Source organism: Podarcis vaucheri (genome assembly GCF_965113315.1).
Source record: "Podarcis vaucheri genome assembly, chromosome: 7".
Lineage (NCBI taxonomy): Eukaryota > Metazoa > Chordata > Lepidosauria > Squamata > Lacertidae > Podarcis > Podarcis vaucheri.
This window is the reverse complement of record NC_138765.1, coordinates 29218696-29236809: the sequence shown is the minus strand read 5'-3', so window position 1 is coordinate 29236809 and position 18114 is coordinate 29218696. Positions and strand designations below refer to the sequence as shown.

Below are 18114 nucleotides of genomic sequence, written 5' to 3'. Positions count from 1 at the left end.
TTATAGACCCTCCAAGTGTCCCCAGGGACAGTCCCACTTTTACAGAAGCTGTCCTGGTTTCTGATTTGATCCTGAAATGTCCCCCTTTTCCTTAGGACGTCCCTATTTTTATCAGAGAAATGTTGGAGGGTATGGAATTATCCAACCCCTGAGCCATCTGAAGGTAGCCCTAAATAGGGAAGTTTTCTTAATGTTTAATGTTTTATTATGTTTTTATATATATTGGAAGCCGCCCAGAGTGGTTGGGGCAACCCAGTCAGATGGTTGGGGTATAAATAGTAACATTATTATTATGGAATAGGATGCCCCTATATTCATTGGAGAAATGTTGGAGGGTATGAGATTCCCCATTAGGGGCAGGGATTTGCTGGGCTCCATGTCACAGCCAGCATGGCCAGTGGTCAGGGATGATGGGAGCTTTAGTTAAGCACATCTGGAGGGCCACGGGTTCACTCCAACTGCTTTCAAATTCACGATGGGCATACTGCACTTGGATCCCACCCTTCCTTCTAGAAGCTCAGTCAGGTAAGCATTTGTCCTGAGTGTAACCTTCACAACAAGCTTGTGAGGTAGCTTAGGCTGGAAGAAAGTGAGCGACCCGTGGTTGCGCCAAGGTGAGCATCACAGCTGAATGTGAGGTGGAGATTCCAAGGCTCTATCCACTACTGTACTGTAGTGGTTTCAAAGTCCGTACTTTGAAGGAATCCTCTTCACCTTGATGAACTTCTGTTCATGCTTATAAAGGATTCTTGGGCTTAGAGTGCATATTAAGTCCCATGTGGCCCCATACAGGCCTTTTCAAGGGATGCTAATAACTGCCTTGCACCAGATCAGACTTACTTATTCATCTAGCCCACTATGGTTCAACCCTGACTGACAGTGGCTTTCCAAGTTCTTGGGCAAAGAAAAGCATTTCCCACCACCTGCTTACTGATCCTTCTAACAGAAGGTACTAGGTATTGAACCTGAGATCTTCACACGAAGCAGATGCATGCATGAGATACCTTGCAATCACTATGGATGAACTCGGTGTTCTCTAGAATACACCCAGCGCCTCAGTGCCTTCCTATTGTGGAGGAAGTTCAGTCATGGTGGGTGAGGTGTCTTTTTCGCAGAAGCGTGTCTGCTGTTAACTTCTCGTTTAAGGAGCCCTTGCTAAGCTTGTGCAGAACAGAAGAGTTCCTTGGAACACATTTGAGATCCCCTGCATAGTTTGAAGTCCAGCTTCAGGGTGATTCTCCAGATGATGATCAAATCTTAACTTTCTCTAGAAAGTTCTCTGCACCCCTTGTTTGCTCCCATCTCTATATGTATATGTAACCATTCCATTTCTATGTAAGGCAGGGGTGGGGAACCTGTGACACTCCAGACATTGTTAAACTTTGACTCCCATCAGCTCCAGCCAGCCTGGGCGATGGTCAGAGAAAGTAGGAGTTGTTGTGCAGCAACAACCGCACCATGTTGGCTTCCTCTGTGTGAAGCATGTCATCTGTACCTGTCTCTGATCATAATGTTATTGCAAAGAAGGCTGCTTCAGAATGGCAGTAACTTTCTGCAAATGATTCATTCATTCTTTCATACACACACCTTACAATTTGGTGGTCGATATAGGGGAACTGTGTGGGAGTCGTCAGCTCTCCCTGTTTCCACATCAATTTGCGATTTTTAAAAAAAGTCCTCATGAAGATTCATTAGCAAGTCAGTTCAAACATCTCTTAATGGATACATCTTTGTGTGCAAGTTTGCCAAATATAGACATTTTTTGCATTGCAATTTCCCCTTATATCGTGCATCCTTCTATGCAATTCTCAATAATATATGAATTCTGTATGCACAATTTACCCTAGCATATGCACTTTTTGAAAAAAGAGAAGTGTTAATTTTATAGGCCAGTATTTTAAAACTGTGTTTTGGTTCACATATATTGTTTGGAAATGTGCAAATTAGGTAGATTCACATTTCTGCCTTATTCCTATCTACGAAGCACATTAGGGATCACACCCGAGGTCATTTGCCCTTTCAGTATCTTTCTGATTCATCAGCTGGGCTGCATGCTAGAAGCATTCTGTGGTTTATCTGTGGGGAAATTACATAGTTTCCTCTAGGCGGAAAGTTCCAAAATATGCCCAGATGACATAGCGCTGCTGCCCAGAGCAACCCTGCTGGCGTCCATGCTCAGGAGAAGGTGGCTAGCAGGCGATGGGAAAACAACTTCCTAGAGCTACAGAGATGATGAGGCTTCTCTTCCACACCAAGGCAAGTGCTATGATCCCTTGTGGTTGTTTTGGCTGGGCTGGGCTGTTTACAACACAGCTGGCCCCCTACTGGTTTGTCTGCTTGGAGCAGGGGGCAGAAGGCCTGAGAGATTACCAGGGATGTGTGATGAGAACTGAGGGCCTGTGGGCAACTTTGAAGTGTAGATTGTTGTAGAATTTGTTGCTAAGTTTTGGAAAGTCCAGACTTTTAGGGAGGCCCTCTAAACTGAAGGAATGGGGAACGTTGCCTTATACCAGCTGACATTGTTTTGTCCATCTAGCTACATGTTGTCTCCTCTTAGTGGCAGTGTGTGTCCAGGGTCTCTGGCAAGGAGAAGTCTTCCACCTTTGCCTGCACTTCAGGATTTTCAAACAAATTCACTGGCCATCGCTAAGTACTTTTGCTGCTGCTGTTGTCCCAGCCACCGGATGGGGTTTGGAATATTGTTGTTGGAGTTGTGAAACTGTTTTAGTTTTTTGTAATACTGAAGTTCGTTTATAGTGGGTATTTCAATGGTTGCAAGCTGCTTTCAGGGACAATTTTAATTTTAAAAATGATGAGATATTTTTTGCAGCCAGGATTGAACGTGTCCCATCTGAATGCAGTGCTCTGCCACTCAGCCAGGTTTATACCATTTATTATTATCATTGTTATTATTAGGAATACCTTTGTGTGAGTGAGTGAGTGAATGAGAGAGAAGAAGTGGGTATTTATAGGTGTCAGCTGGTCTAGTAGCCAGACTCAAGGGTCAGCTGCCTGGGCTGCTGCTTGTGGTGGCACCTGGACTTTTGGAAACTTCCCTTACCAGTTGCCTGGCACCAAATTTAATTTCTCCTCAGCACTGAATAAAAGCATTTCTTTTTTGCTGGGGCTGTGGGCTTTTCATGGCTTTTAGATCAGTCTTGCTACCTGCCTTAAGTATCTGCTTTAATAGTGCTGTCTTAAACATTGTTTTAATCTAATGAAATGATCATTAGTTGCCTTGATTGAGGACACTGTTCTGAATGGCAGAACAAAATCATCTTAAAAGGATTTTAAGTAGGCTGTATTTGGCCTAATGGTAATTACACTGGGTGATATTGAGCTAAATCATACTCAAGAATAGATCTATTGAAATCAATAGGCTCTGGACTATTTATTCCAGTGGATCTACTCTGAGTTTGATTTAGTTGTATTTAACTCTAGGTTAGCCTTTCCCAGCCTAGTGCTCTCTTGGCTTGGCACTTTAAAATGGCACCTGGCTTTGCCTGCTTAGAGCTGTCGTTCTGCAGGGTAAAGTGCCATGTATCAGGTGCCACCATGAAGATGGAGGGGATAAGTTAAGGGTGGGGAAAATTTTTGGCAGACCAGATCTTTAACCTCTCCATCTCCACACCACAGATCAGCTATTGACACCAGGGGACTGCTAGGTAGGTGCCCCATGCACTTGTCACAGCCCAAGGGGGGAGGAGAAGGGTCTGCTGATTGGAGTACACTAAACTGAGGCCCATTCCTGTTCCTTCCTGAAAGTGAATTGCACTAAAATGTAGGTGTGGATGCACAAATACTGCACAAGAAACAATAAAGCGTATCTTTCTTGATTTATGCAGGGTACACTTTTTCCTTTTAGAGGGATCAATGGAAGGAGGAACATCAATCAGAAGCTGTCATTGTCGCCTCTAGCTCAGTACTGTCTGCACTGATTGGCAGCGACTATCCAGGGATTGACTCCCCCGCCCCCACCTAGGCCTCTGCTGCACCACTGAACTGCATTTACCTCTGTGTGTCAATTTGGCTCCCGTTTCTGATAAGCCTAGCAAGTATTTCATAAATGAGTTGCCAGGGAATTTTGCCCATGCTGTTCCTTCCACCTTAACAAAAAAATAAACCCCAAACCTAAACCATCTAAATAAGCTGTGAAGAAGCTCGTTCCTCTTTATCTTGGAATACAAATGAACATCCTGTTTCCAAAACCACCTGCAAGATACGGAAGCGGGTGAAATGGCAAGAAAAGAAGGGTGCTTCCCCTGACTGTATGCGCACACACCCACACCTTTTCTTATCTTAAAGGAAGGGGGATGTGCAGGATACGTATCTCCTGAAAGCTTCTTGAGAGCAGGGCTTTGCCTACCAGAGGAAGCGCAGCATTGTCCAAACTGGTGCCCTCCATATGCAACTCCCATCACCCCTAGCTAGAGTTGGGTCTTATGGGAGTTATCCAGATCATCCGGGGACACCTGGTTGCCAAAGACTGCAACAGCCTGTTCCCTGGGCGTGTGAGGTTGTTGCTGGCTCCTTCTGCTTCAGCCTTGGTGCTTGTCAAAATATTTGCCTGTTGGTTGTAAGGAGGGAGAATTCTGCCTGTGGGGAGGGGGAAGTTAGCAGGATTTGTAGTGCTGCACAGTTTGCATTATTTGTCAGACAATGCATGTGTGGATTATCATTGGATCTAGCCTTGGTTGGTAGCATCCAGCAACTACTTGGCTAAGGCCTGTCTTTGGCCTTGTGGTTGCTGTTGTTTATCCCTTTTTTTCACTAGAATCCCTTTGGATTCAAACTACACCCAGGTTTTCCTAACAGAGGCAAAGCTTTAGATCAAGGGCTATTGTGGTTACAACAGAGGAACTCGTTATTTGGGCTCTCTCATCACAACAACCCTGTGAAGAAGATAGCAAGTGGCTCCTGGTGCGATGACCAGAGAGCCTTCATGACTGAGTGGGAATTGGGACCTTGATCTTCTCAGCCAGCACCACATTATTATGCTAGTCTTAGGAATTGGAGCGCGGGGTGCGGGGAGCTGTTGAGCAATGAATTTTCAGCAAGGAGCCCCCTTAAACCTGCAAGAGGCAGTTTGTGCACCTCACCACTGACACTCTTCCTGGATGGGCTCCACGCTGCGTGAGGATAGCAGCATCAGCACTGGATTAGTGTTTGCCCTTTCTTCTTCAGATTTTAAATGGTCAGATACTTCCCGGTTACAAGTTTGCGGCTTCTCTTTTCGGCCTGGGCTCAGAGAAACCCAGTTGTTCCGGAAATGGTTCCCTCTTCTTCCTGCCAGCTGTAGAGACTTTGCTGCAGATTGAGATAAGTGGAAGTAAGAACAGCTTTTGCAAGGGACTCTTTACAGTTCACGTAGAGAGTCCTGCTTGCAGGAGGCTTGCGGTTTGAGCACTTCTTTGGTTCATTTCCTCTGCTGTGTTTTTGTGTTTGTTTTTAAAGTGTGTTAAAGAGCTTATCCTCATCTCTGCACATTTAAATTGGGGGTGGGGTGGGGTCATTACATCCAAACTTTTTCAAGAGACATGCCCTTCAGATGTGTTCCTCTTTGCACTTAAGCAGTTGTGGAGGCAGAGCATCTAGGAGATGAAGTAATTTCCAAAATAAAAATGAAATTGGTTGCACGTCCCCCCCCCTTCCTCGCACGAAGCAGCTGAAAGACAAGTGTCCTTTAAATGCCAACAGGCAGAGAGGCCTTTTACCTATATGCAACGTTATAATAATTACTCCACTCATCATCATTATTTTTTTTAATTTGTTTATTATGCCATCAGTGCACATGGTACTTTGGAGTTACACAGGGCCAGTCTGGTGGAGTGGTTGGGTTGAGACGAGGGAGGCGAGGAGTTCAAGTCCCTTTTCAGCCATGAACCTTACTGACTGGCACTGGATCTGTTGCTGTCTGGGCTGGCCCTGCCATTTGTTAAAATGAGTCAGGAAGATGAAAGAGTCACATCCTCCTTACTCCATTGGCAGCAGTGCCCCGCCAACCTAAGTCTGCCCATGTCAGTCCTCACCTGCTTGCCTTCTTACATGCATCCAGTTTGGGGAGTGCTCTGCTTCCTCATCCTTAGTCTTAGTGTTTGCCCTTGTAGAACTCAATACATAGGGGCAAAACTAGAATGAATGAATGTAAGACAGAGTTGTTCCGCCTGGCCTTTGGCTTGGAATCAACTTGATCCCCTCCCCCTCTATTCTTTTTCCTTTCTCCTTCTGTGATGGAACTCCTATTTGGGGACTTCCTTGGCTTTTTTTCTGGCCCACATAGGACCAGTCTGGATAGTTGGCCTTGGTGAAGATTTGACGTTTTCACCCCCCAAAAGTTTTTGATTTGAGTTTCTACTGAAATGAGGCTGCATTTTAATGTTGTATTTTAATCTTGTTTTTAAGTTGTATTTTAATCAATTGTTTTATACCGGGTGTTAGCCGCCCTGAGCCCGGTCTTGGCTGGGGAGGGCGGGGTATAAATAAAATTTATTATTATTATTATTATTATTGAGGCTCTGCTTGTCATTGGTTCTGGCTCCTCCAGCTACTGTCAGGCTGGCTGCCTTCTGTCCCACCAGCCTTAAAGGTCAGGTTATTTGTTCTAAATCTTCCAACATTCAGCTTCATTGGATGCCCACGGGTCCTCATGTTGTTCTCCCTCCTTCATAACTTTTCGATGTCCACTTTCTCCATGCCATGCATAATTTTATGAACTTCTATCAAATCACCTCTTTCTTGCCTTTTCTCTAAACCAAAAAGCTTACAGGATTGCACCCAGGACCGTCATCATGCAAAACAGGTGCTTTATTACCGAGCACATCAAGAGTGCTTACAATTAACTTCTGTTGTGGATGCATGCTGCAGGAATGAAAATAGGAAGCTTTGAGAGAGGATTCCTACTTGAGTTTCAGCCTGTGCTAGTACAAGATCTCAGGACATAAAGACTAAGGAATCAGGACTTTCATGTGGTGGGCACCAACACTTTGGAATTCCCTTACCTTGAATATGAGGCAGGCACTATCTTTCTCTCATCTTTTCAGCATCTACTGAAGTCCTTCCACTTCCAACTAGCCTTTTAAGTGGAGGTCATTATCCGTGTCTGAATTTGCATTGGAACTATTTTAACTGTTTTTTAAAAGTGAAATTGTGCTGAAATGTTGCTACTGTTTTTATAGCTAGAATTGTTTTTGATTGTCTCATATATGAAACTGTTTGGGATTTGTTTTTACACTTGTTTCATGATTGTAGCTGTTTTACTTGGTTGATAATTTTTTCCAAAGTTTTTCTGAAGTTCAAGTTAAAGACCTCTCAAAGAAAACAGAGAATGGATTAATGGCCTTTTATTGTATTGATAGTTTGCTTTCTCATTTGGTGAACTGACAAGAAATTGTACGTTAGGAACAAAATTGGGTGAGATTAGGACAATGGAACTTATGCTGGTTGAGCGTGTTGTGTTGGTCAGAAAAAATTACCCATCCAAGTTCCAAATGAATTCTTGAGGTTGCAAAACTGTTACATTGGTCACGTCTTTTAAAAACACAATGAAAAGAAGGCATTTAAACTACCTGTGGCATTCTTGTTGATTGTTGATTATTTTTGTAGAGTTAATTAGGCCAGCTAACAGACGAATAATTTATTGTTAAATGGAGTTCAAATAATATTAGCTAAAGGACAAAACATTATGTAAACTTACCTTGGTCACTATGAAATTACTCCATGACTTGTCTGCCACTGTTCTGTAAAGAGTATATAAACCTGTTGGCCCTTACCCAGTACAGTAGTACCTCGGGTTACAAACACTTTAGGTTACAGATGCTTCAGGTTACAGACTCTGCTAACCCGGAAGTAGTATCTCAGGTTAAGAACTTTACCTCAGGATGAGAACAGAAACCGTGCAGCAGCGCAGCGGGAGGCCGCATTAGCTAAAGTGGGACCTCAGGTTAAGAATGGACCTCTGGAACAAATTAAGTTCTTAACCAGAGGTACCACTGTACCAAAAAGTATCCAAATTCTGCCATCGAACACAAATATGTATGTAAAACTTTTTTTGTGGCATATCAGCATTGCTCACTGCCTGCTGCTTCTATGATTCAAACTGATTTTGTCACAAAGAAGAAAATGGCAAAGAAAGATTCACTTTCTTTCTTCCATTCTTTTTCTGCTGCTGCTGTTGTTGCTACTACTACTATATCAATATGAACTGGGAATTTTACCAGGAAAAATTGAAACCTAAGGTTCAATAGATAATTGTACTATGTGTTGATGAGCATGGAAGTCACAACCTTTTGTTTGTGCTATACTTTTGACACTTTAGAGGGACAGCGGCAATTTGGCTATGTCCACAATTTGATATCCATGCTTCAGATGAACATATTTAGAAAGTGTTGCTGTTGTTTCAGGTTCCATAGACCTCTTGCTCAGACACTATTTTCTCATTTTGTTTTGCAGGCAAAACGGAACACCACTTGGATAGAGAGAGACAATGTGAACACAGCAGATAAGGTAAAAACTGCATGCTTGCGGAACACCTGTTTGGGAGAGATGTCTTAATTTGTGTTCTCACCTTACTTCACAAGCAGATACTGGGAGATGGGCTGATTATTTCTGTACAAGATTTGAGTTGAGTTAATGTAAGCTGTCTTTCTCATTTTTTCCTTTTGAGGTCATACTCTCTTTGTGCTTTTAACTCTGCATGAACCGAAGTTTGGAAGGGTGGAAATAGGTTATCTAAGCGGGGAAGATAGGACGGCATTGTTAGTCACATAACAACGAATTCACCAATATGACCCAATCCCCAAAATCAAACATGGTGGACTTTTCAGTCTCTTGCAGACTGAAGGGCTACAGCTAACATCCATACTGAAGGGTTACATTGAACATCAGCTGCCTGTTACGAACAATTCATATTTCCATTTTCATGAATGAAGCAGGTAGCAAAAACCAGCAACTGGGGGCTGTTCTACAGTTCTGCATCTTGAAATTACAGTATTACAAATAAGGTTTTAGCCCTCAAAATTTTTTGATGTGGACCAAAACTGAGATTTTAGTGAACAATTTATTTTGGGTTTTATTATTTGTACAATCACTTTCATACACTTAGAAAAAAACAAGAGAGGGAAAATGGATCTCCAAATTATATCCACTACAGTATTACGGGCTAATGACTTGATAAGGTGTGTATATGTAATATGTTACAGGTGCCACATAAAACTTGTTCCGCATTGTAAGAAATTGATATTTTATTGTGGGAGCACCTACGCTCTGGAATTTCCTGCCTACTGACATCAGGCAGGTGCCTGCTAAAAATATTTTTCATTTAGGAAAGCCTATCCAGGCAAGTTGAATGTTGAGGTGTGTAAAAACTGGTTTTAGCTGATTACTGATTTTGACTATTATTATAATGTTTTAAAAAGTTGTTTTTTTTTTACTCTTTTTATTGACAATTTTCATTGCTTTACTCTTTTGTAAACTACCATGAGTGTTTTTTTAAGAATCAAGTGGCATATAATTTTTGTGAAATGAAGAAATATGGATAAACACACACATATATAGATACACATATACAGAGAATGAGAAAAACAACCTGACCTTTGCCTGCCTAGAATGTAGCTACTGATAAAGGTAGGATTCCTATCCATTTTCCCACCTACTTCTGCCTCTGGCCCCACCTGCCATCACCATGTGGCCCTCCAGAAGTCTGTTCATGAAAGAATGTGGTCCTCGTGCTGAAAAAAAGGCTCTTCACACCCCCTGCTACAAGAATTAAGGGGAGTGGCTTCCATTTGAACAGGAAAAAGTGGAACTGGAACATGAAAGAAGCTTGAAGGTGTTTAAAGTGAACTAACCACAAGTGTTTTGGTTTGAGGGAGGGCCGGAAGTGCTGTTTTTAACCTGCTTTGCTTCTTAAGGCGGCCCTACCTTCCTGCTTCCGCTTGGCTTGGCTTTGGGTACATGTATCAGCGGCTGGTCCCCTGTGAGACCCAGAGTGCGCCCCAGCTGATGGTCTGCCTGCAGCCACCAGCCATGCTCCCTTAGGGGACCTTGGGGACCTTGTCATGAGAGATGTGCCGCTCTCGCCAGAGTGGGACGATGAGTGTGGCTAAGGAACCCAGGCTCCCTCGCATCCTTGCCTTCCTCACGCTATGGATCAACGGGAAGCGCCGCCCCGAGCCTTGCAGCCTCCCGCTGCCTCCCGCAAGCAACCTCAGCAACCCGGTCAGTACTTTGGTTTGGCCTGGCGGACAGTCTGTTCTAGCTGTGCTTATTTGCTTTTGTAAGCCATAGCAGTGCGGCAGCTTCATGGATGATGGCTTTTTCTCCTCCTTTGGCTGTACTCTCATCATCTGGCTGGTCCAAATGCCAGCTTGTTGGGAAAAAGCAGGTCTGGGTGTGGTCAGTGCCAGGAATGGGAACTGTACATATGAGTCCTGTTGAAGAAAGGAGGGATGCAGGAAGCTGCCTTCTACTGAGTCAGACCACTGGTCCCTCTAGCTCAGTATTGTCTACACTGACTGGCAGTGACTCTACACCAGGCTTCCTCAACCTTGGGCCTCCAGATGTTTTTGGCCTACAACTCCCCTTATCCCTAGCTAGCAGGACCAGTGGCCAGGAATGATGGGAACTGTAGTCTCAAAACATCTGGAGGGCCAAGGTTGAGGAAGCCTGCTCTACGGCATTTCAGACAGGGATCCCTCCCAACCTTATCCAGAGATGCCATGGATTGAACCTGGGATTTTTCTCATTGCAAAGCAGATGCTATCTACCGCTACAAAATGGAAATTTTGCTTCTCTAATTTGGTTCTCTCGGTTTCTTATTTTTTCCTGTCGTAAATTCAGCACTTTACATTTCTGCAGCAATTTGTTAGTTGTTGTTGTTTTTAAAAGTTTGTTCATCTTTAAAGATTCATCATCGTGTCTGTGCAACTTTCTCCTAACAAACACATATTATATGACGTTTTGACTAATGTACACATTTTTGCAAGCAATTTCCCCAGATATACAGCATTTGTTAATACTTTGGTCGTTTGGAGAGCTGCATTGCAAAATTTGGGAAAATGTGGATTTCGAAGGATAGCTGCATTTCAGTTCTCATATTGTTTTGGAAAGTGCAGATGCAATAGATTCGCCTTTGAATACAAACTGAGTCAAATGTCTCCCCATCTACCCTGAGCTGCGCAAATATAAATAATGAACAAGCCGAGGTGGAGAGCTTGTGGCCCTCCTGATGTCCCTGGACTACAGTTCCCATCATCTGCGGCTATGCTGGCTGGGGCTGTGGAAGTCTATTCTGGGTAGGACTACACTGAATACCTTTACTTTTTTTTATACTGTGTACCACCCACAATTTTTCCTTTTTGTAAGCGAAACATAGCAAGCCGCTTAAAGTGACTCAGATCTATGTTCCATCTAGCTCAATATTGCCCACACTGACTGGCAGTGGCTTTTCAGGGGTTTCAGGACAGGGGACATTCCCAGCTCTACCTGGAGTAGCCAGAGATTGAACCTAAGACCTTCTGCTTGCGGAACGTGTGCTCTCTTCCCATGAGCTTATGGCCCTTCCCCTTAAAATAAAGTTAAGATTCTAGTCCTCATACTTCTGCATAAAGAACTGCATTAAATAGAAACATAGCCCTCTACTGAGTTAGACCATTGATCCATCTAGCTCAGTATAGACTACACTGCCAGAATCTCCCCAGAGTTTCAGATGGGAGTGTTTCCCAGCTGTGCCTTGAGAAGCTGAGGATTTAACCTGGGGTCTTTTAAATGCAATGCATGTGCTCTACCACTGAGCATGGGCCAAGCAAATGCCATAGTTACAGCCCTCTGTAAATGTGACATCTGAGTTGGCTTGCTCAGTCTTCTTGTTTCTGATACAAAGTCTGTCTGTGGTTCGATATTTCCGTCTCAAGACCGTGCCAGTTTCAAGCATTGGCATTTCCTCAGTCTCCCCCTGAAGTGAAGAGGAAAGTTGAGGGGGGCGGGCAAGGCTGCCAAGAGGCAGACAGACTCCTTGGGTTTTTTTTCTTCCCCAGAACTGCTCATGTAGCTAAGCAGATGGCTTTGGGGGTGGGGGTCTGCTTCCTCCATGTGCCAGCCACACTGACTCTGTTTTGCAACAAACAAGCGTGTTTGCTGTAGGGTGGTGGGTAATTCTGGTGGCGCAAACATTCACACTCGTTGCCACCCGCCAAAAAGCGACGGGAGTAGATGGCAAAATGTACTGCAGTGCTTAATATCGTGGGAGGGGAAGGGAGGGAGAGTGCATATGTTAATTGTGGGGAAACAGCAAATGTTTGCAAGCCACCAAGCTGCTGACTTGAAAGCTTTCCTGCAGACAGAAGCATGACACTGAGGCAAAAGTCAGAGTCTGGTGGCTTCTTTAGATCAGAGACAGGGGAACTTCGAGCCCCAGGGACCAAATATGGCCTTTCAAGCCTCTATCTGGGCCTCTGGTCTCTCCCCAGGCCACAACCTCTACATAGCCATGCCCCTGACAGGCCATGTTGTGCATCCTCCTTGAGTGTTTTTGCCTAGCTGGATTGCATCCTTGGACTCCAACAATGCCTCTTCCGTGCCTGAATGGAGGTTTTCACACCTGTACACATGCATCCCTGTTCCCTCTTCCCTCTTCCCCTTCCCTTCAATCTGACTTCTCCCAGCAGTTTCTCCAAAGCTGCTGTCTTTTGGCAGCTGCTAGGGTCCAGTGCCCTGGCAAGGTCCCTCCCAACCTGGAGCCATCCCTAGGTATCTCACAAGATAGCTGTGCATGCAACTGCTGCTGACCCTTCTCTCTCCACCCACACCATCCTCAGTGATCTGCTTAACTGATGCCAAATGTTTGGACAGCTTTACTTGGCCCCAGCAGTAAAGCTGTCCAAACACTGCCCCTCCTGAACTTGTGCCCAGATCTGCTTCCTGGAGCCAAGGCCCTTTGCTCCTGTTCACTGTAAACTGTGGCCATGCTTGGGGTGGGGCAGTGTCCATGTAATGTATGAGTTGACAGATCCCGCAGTGTCTTGACATTGTTTATGGAACGCTGGATTTCTCAAGGCTGTGAGTGACTCAGACTCGTGTGCTGTCGTATCTCACTTTGCAGCTACCTGCGTTTGCGTAAAGGATGTGCAGCTGGTCTCCTCAACTGCAGGAAGTGAGATAAATGCTAAGCACCGCAGCCCTCCAGATGTTGTTGGACTCCAACTCTCATCAGCCCTGACAATTGGCCATGCTGACAGGGGCTCATGGGAGTTGGAGTCCAACCGCACTTGGAGGCAGCTAAATAGGAGCTCCTTTCAAAGACCGCCACTCTCCATTGTGTTGCTGTTCACCAAAGGAATGCATGTTGCAACTGCCAGCACCTTGTCCACCTGAATGTCTTCTACATATTATAAATATAATGTGGCCTTGGCATGTCCCTTGACTATAATAGGAAAATCCCTATTCAAACACTGTAAGCGTTCATAGCACTTCATACACTTGCACTGCTTGCTCAGTGCTGGCAATTCAGTACAAATGCACAAAGATGGGTTTTGTGCACAACCACCAACATCTCGGTGGCTTGAGCTTGCCTGATGGGCTCAAGCATATTTTTGTGCTTGGAATCAATGGGGCAGTTAAGTAATTTTAGACTCTGAACTCAATGGTTCTACTGGGAAGGGAGAGCAGGTGCTTTTAAAGATGGTTAATGTGTATTACTTGATTTAACTTCAACCAGCCCTGCTGTGCATTCTGCTAAATCCGGCAGGTTTCTTGGCCCAAAGTCCTGCCTTGACGGTACCTCTGCTTGGAATCAAACAAGCAGTTAACAGACAGACTGGCCACAGGGGCAAGGATTCTGACCCTTGACTCTCGTGCTATTCAGTGGCAGCAAAACGTAAAGAGATTCTGACACTGGTGAGAGAATTAGGCTGTTTTCTGCAAGCTCAAGAGCATTGTATAATCTCTGATTGTCTTATTGTTCTTTTTAAAGCAAGAGATCTTCTGGTCTGTAGGACCAGCTAACCTTCCCCCCCCTTTTTTTTTTCTTTTTCCTCTTTAATTTTAGAATGAAGGCTCTGTCCAAGAATATACCATCACATACCTTGTGAAAGAGGGGTCTGAGAAGGCCGATCCATCACAGTTTGAACTTCTTAAAGTCCTGGGACAGGGTTCGTTTGGCAAAGTGAGTTCACCTTTTTGGCGTCTGTTAGCTGAGCTGATGAAGAGGAAAATGTGTGTCTCGTACTCTCAAGAGAACTACAACCCAGTGCATGAAAAGGATGTGTGCTCTACAGTATTGTGCAAACTTTTTTTGATAGTCTGGATGAAGTAGTCTGGATGCAGCCTTTTTCCTTTTTGCAGGGAATCTAGAGTGGAGGCAGACACAAGGGCACATTTATGTACACACCCTAGCTTTTTTATTTGTTGGAAGCTCTGGCCAAGGCTTCTACTTTCCAGTTGGTCAGTAGGCACTGCCTACTCATTTGTAGATCTTTTGCCTCTGTGTGGACTAGAAGCTTAGGATTTCTGGCTTCATCTGAGACAAGATCCTGTAAGTGCAGAGTCTAGTAGTGGAACAAATATGTCTGGGAGTAACAGGACCCCAGATTAGACCTGCATGTTGCATTTGCCAACACAAAAATGACTGTTGTGGTGAGCCCATCATTTAATGCTTTATTATGGCCTTCTCTAACCTGGTACACCCCAGAAGCTGTTGGACTCCAACTCCCACCAGGCCCATACAGTGTGACCAATTGTCAAGGGTGGCTAGTGTTGTAAGAGGGCATCTGGTTGGGAAAGGCTGCTCTACAAAGTCTTCAGCAGTATGTGTGTTTCCGGAAGCAAGCTGCATTCGGTTCAGTGGACTTATTCCCAAGTAATATATGTAGTAAACTTCTGGCATTTTCGCTGGCCTGGTTTTAGTCAAATCCATCAAACCTCCTTTGGGGAAGGTTCTCAGGCAGGGTGGAAGGAGAAAGAACTTGCCCATGTGAAGACCACCTGATGGAAACCCTTACCCATATGGTTCTTAATTGTAAACTGTATACTGATCTCCACCAGCAATTTCTAGATCAACTCTGTATCCCCAAATGGAAACCAGAGTTGGAGGTCATACATTTTCTATTACTGGGGAATGAACAGGAGCTTACCACGTTATTGGCTAAATAGCTCTATTTGTTTTTTTGTCATCGAAATACACTGCAGACGTCTGATCTCCCTGGAGACCTAGAGATGTGATGATAGACTGCTCTGCCTTTTTTCTTTTAGCAAATGTTTTGTGCCACTGGGGAAGTGGTAATTCTGTATTGATTTGTTTTGGATGTTTGTATGTGATGCCAATAAAAGGTTTGATGATGATGATAGTAACCTTCTCTGAGCTAGTGCCTTCCAGATGTAGAACTCCAGCTCCCATTATCCCTTGTCATTGGCCATGCTAGCTGGAGCTGATTGGAGTTGTAGTCCAACCCACCTAAAGAGCACCAGGTTGGGAATGGCTGCCAGTGGTGGCAGAAATACTCAACATTTCACGCCTCTTCTTTTAAAGTAAAGTAGTAATACCTCTGATCAGGTACACAGCACCTTGCCACTCAGCTGCTACACACACAAACTTGGAAGCAGTGCTTCCTTTCAGGACAGGCAGCTGGGTTCCCAGTCAGGCCTGAGGCCATTTTGTTCTTATAAATGGAGTACTTAACCTTCCATTGCAGCATTCATATAACACAGTCCAAAAGTGTGGAGCAAACACAGAGATGGGATTGCTTCAGGCTGCTCATCCACACCAACATTCAGTGGCAAGCTGACACATTCTGCACTGGCTGCAGCTTCCATAAAGCACCCAGACTCTGTTGATCAGCTGATTGTCAGGGCTTGCACATAGCTCCATGCGCAAGTGCCAAAGCCCTAACTATCACCTGCATTGCTCTGTGTGCAGAGTTTGCGAGCGCCAACAATCAGCTGTTGTTCAGCGTGGGTAAAAACAGGTCATCTGACATCACTGATGTCAAGTGACTGACAGGTTGGGGGCTCTGCCCCACCTGTCAAATGTGTCTCATAGGCGATGGAGGAGGTAAGGACCCAGCCCAGTTCTCCACTCCTGTGCAAAGGCCTTTGAATCTGAGGAAAGGCTTGTCATGCTCAACTTATCCTATCTCTAGGCATAGACAGGTAGAGACAATTTGAGGTTTTGCGGAAAGGGTGCAGCATGGCAAAATGCCGAGGACAGACCTGTTGGGTTCTGTTTTTGTTTGTTTGTTTGTTTTTAAGATGAGAGCAGCCCCATCCAGTGTTGGAATTGGCAGTTGCAGTCAACTTAATTTATTGGCTTGAAAACACTAGGGAACAGTTACAAGTTGCCTTCTCCCCACCTCCGAACTTCAAGGTGCTCCTTTCACTGAATTTTTACTGAGTGTGACACTCTCTCTCTATTTCTTTCTGTCCTGGCCTTTCTCTGTGCAGGTTTTCCTCGTAAGAAAAATCACCCCACCGGACAATGGCCACCTTTACGCCATGAAGGTCCTAAAGAAAGCCACCCTGAAAGGTAACAAGCCCCACTTTGTGCTAGGAACCTGAATGAACCATGATGTTGTGGTGCAGGGGATACATTTCAGGCACACGTCATCCTTGGCCATCATTATCCTCGTGCTCACTTGCAGTCAACTAGCTTTGGGTTGAGACTCAGTCTTCAGAGTTGATGCTGGGTGCTTTTTTTCCAGTTGTAGTATGTCTGAATTGAGCTTTCTGTGTTGACAGTGCGTGATCGTGTAAGAACAAAAATGGAAAGAGACATTTTAGTAGAAGTCAACCACCCATTCATCGTGAAACTCCACTATGGTGAGTGCAAAACTTCACCTTTCTTCTGGCATTCTCTGTCTCTTTCCATCTCCCTCCCTCCCCACCCCTTGAAATTCTTCCACTTTCTGGACCAAATCTCTGTTATCTCCACCTATTATACAATTTGTTAGTTGGCGCTGATTCTATCTAATTCCCCTTAACTTGGGACCAGAAGCCCACTTCAATCCCCTGTTTGAAACCTGGTTAAATGGTTCATGTGGGGCACTCTGTTTCTGGGGGAGGGCCAGAGGAACAGTTGCCTTCCCCAACCTAGTGCCCTCTAGATGTTTTGGACTACAACTCCCATCAGCCCCAGTCAACATGGAACTGTCCTTGTGCGTGCCTAAGGCTCCCTTAACCACTTGAGACATTGCTCGGGCTCATAGCTGTCAACCTTCCCTTTTTTTGCGGGAAATTCCCTTATTCCAGCGCTGTTTCCCGCTGCTTCCCGCTACTATCCCAGATTGTTAGATATCCGATAGACTGTCCCCGGGATAGGTGAGGCTGCTGATCCCTTATTTTCAAATCTGAAAGTTGACAGCTATGCTCAGGCTTGGCTGGCTAGGTTCTCCTCCAACCGCTGGCAAGCTCTGGGGATGCTGATTGTTCTGTATCTCACATCTTAGCTTTCCAAACGGAAGGGAAGCTGTACCTCATCCTCGACTTCCTCAGAGGAGGAGACCTCTTCATGCGCCTTTCCAAAGAGGTGAGTACATGCATGCACCATGTGGCTCATGGGCAGTTTGGCTGTATCTGATTAGATGTTGGGGAATTTAAAAAACTGTGCAATGCAGGTATTGTACAGCGGTGTGTGGGTGTGTGGCTTACCTTCTAGGTTAGAGTGTTGGACTGGGACTGAGGAGGTCCTAGCTCTAAGTCCTGCTGATCCATGAAGCGCAGTGGGTGGCCAGTAACTGTCTCTCAGCCTAACCTACCTCAGAGAGTACTTGTGAGACTAAACTAGGAGTAACCATGAAAGCAACTTTGAGCTCCTTGGAGTAATGCATGCATATATAATGGAGATGGGCTGCTTTTTGAAGTAATGAGCAAACATCAGCCCTCTTTAGAACGGCATATACATTCTGCCACATGTTGCAGGGAAGTAAGCTGGCATCTGCAGGAGGGGAGACCGTACATGTGCAAAAATACCCATCTCCGCAGATGCTCGCACTGTACTTGTGGACAACAAGGGAGGGGGCAATGGCAGCGGTGGGGTGTCTCAGTATGCGGCCCTTTCCCTGCCCCCACGTAGAGGAGCATTAATGCCAGAATTGGGCTTTCAATAGGGTAGTGTGCAAGTGGTTATGA

At 44.9% G+C, this 18114-nt stretch overlaps 1 protein-coding gene across 1 annotated transcript in view; it reads left to right on the top strand.

Moving 5' to 3' along the window:
- RPS6KA1 (ribosomal protein S6 kinase A1) overlaps nucleotides 1-18114 on the top strand; it is a 92593-nt gene that overhangs the window by 52406 nt on the left and 22073 nt on the right. Inside the window, 5 exon segments of the mRNA XM_082231554.1 lie at nucleotides 8449-8502; nucleotides 14042-14158; nucleotides 16432-16513; nucleotides 16726-16806; nucleotides 17433-17512. Coding sequence (XP_082087680.1) covers nucleotides 8449-8502; nucleotides 14042-14158; nucleotides 16432-16513; nucleotides 16726-16806; nucleotides 17433-17512 — 414 coding nt within the window.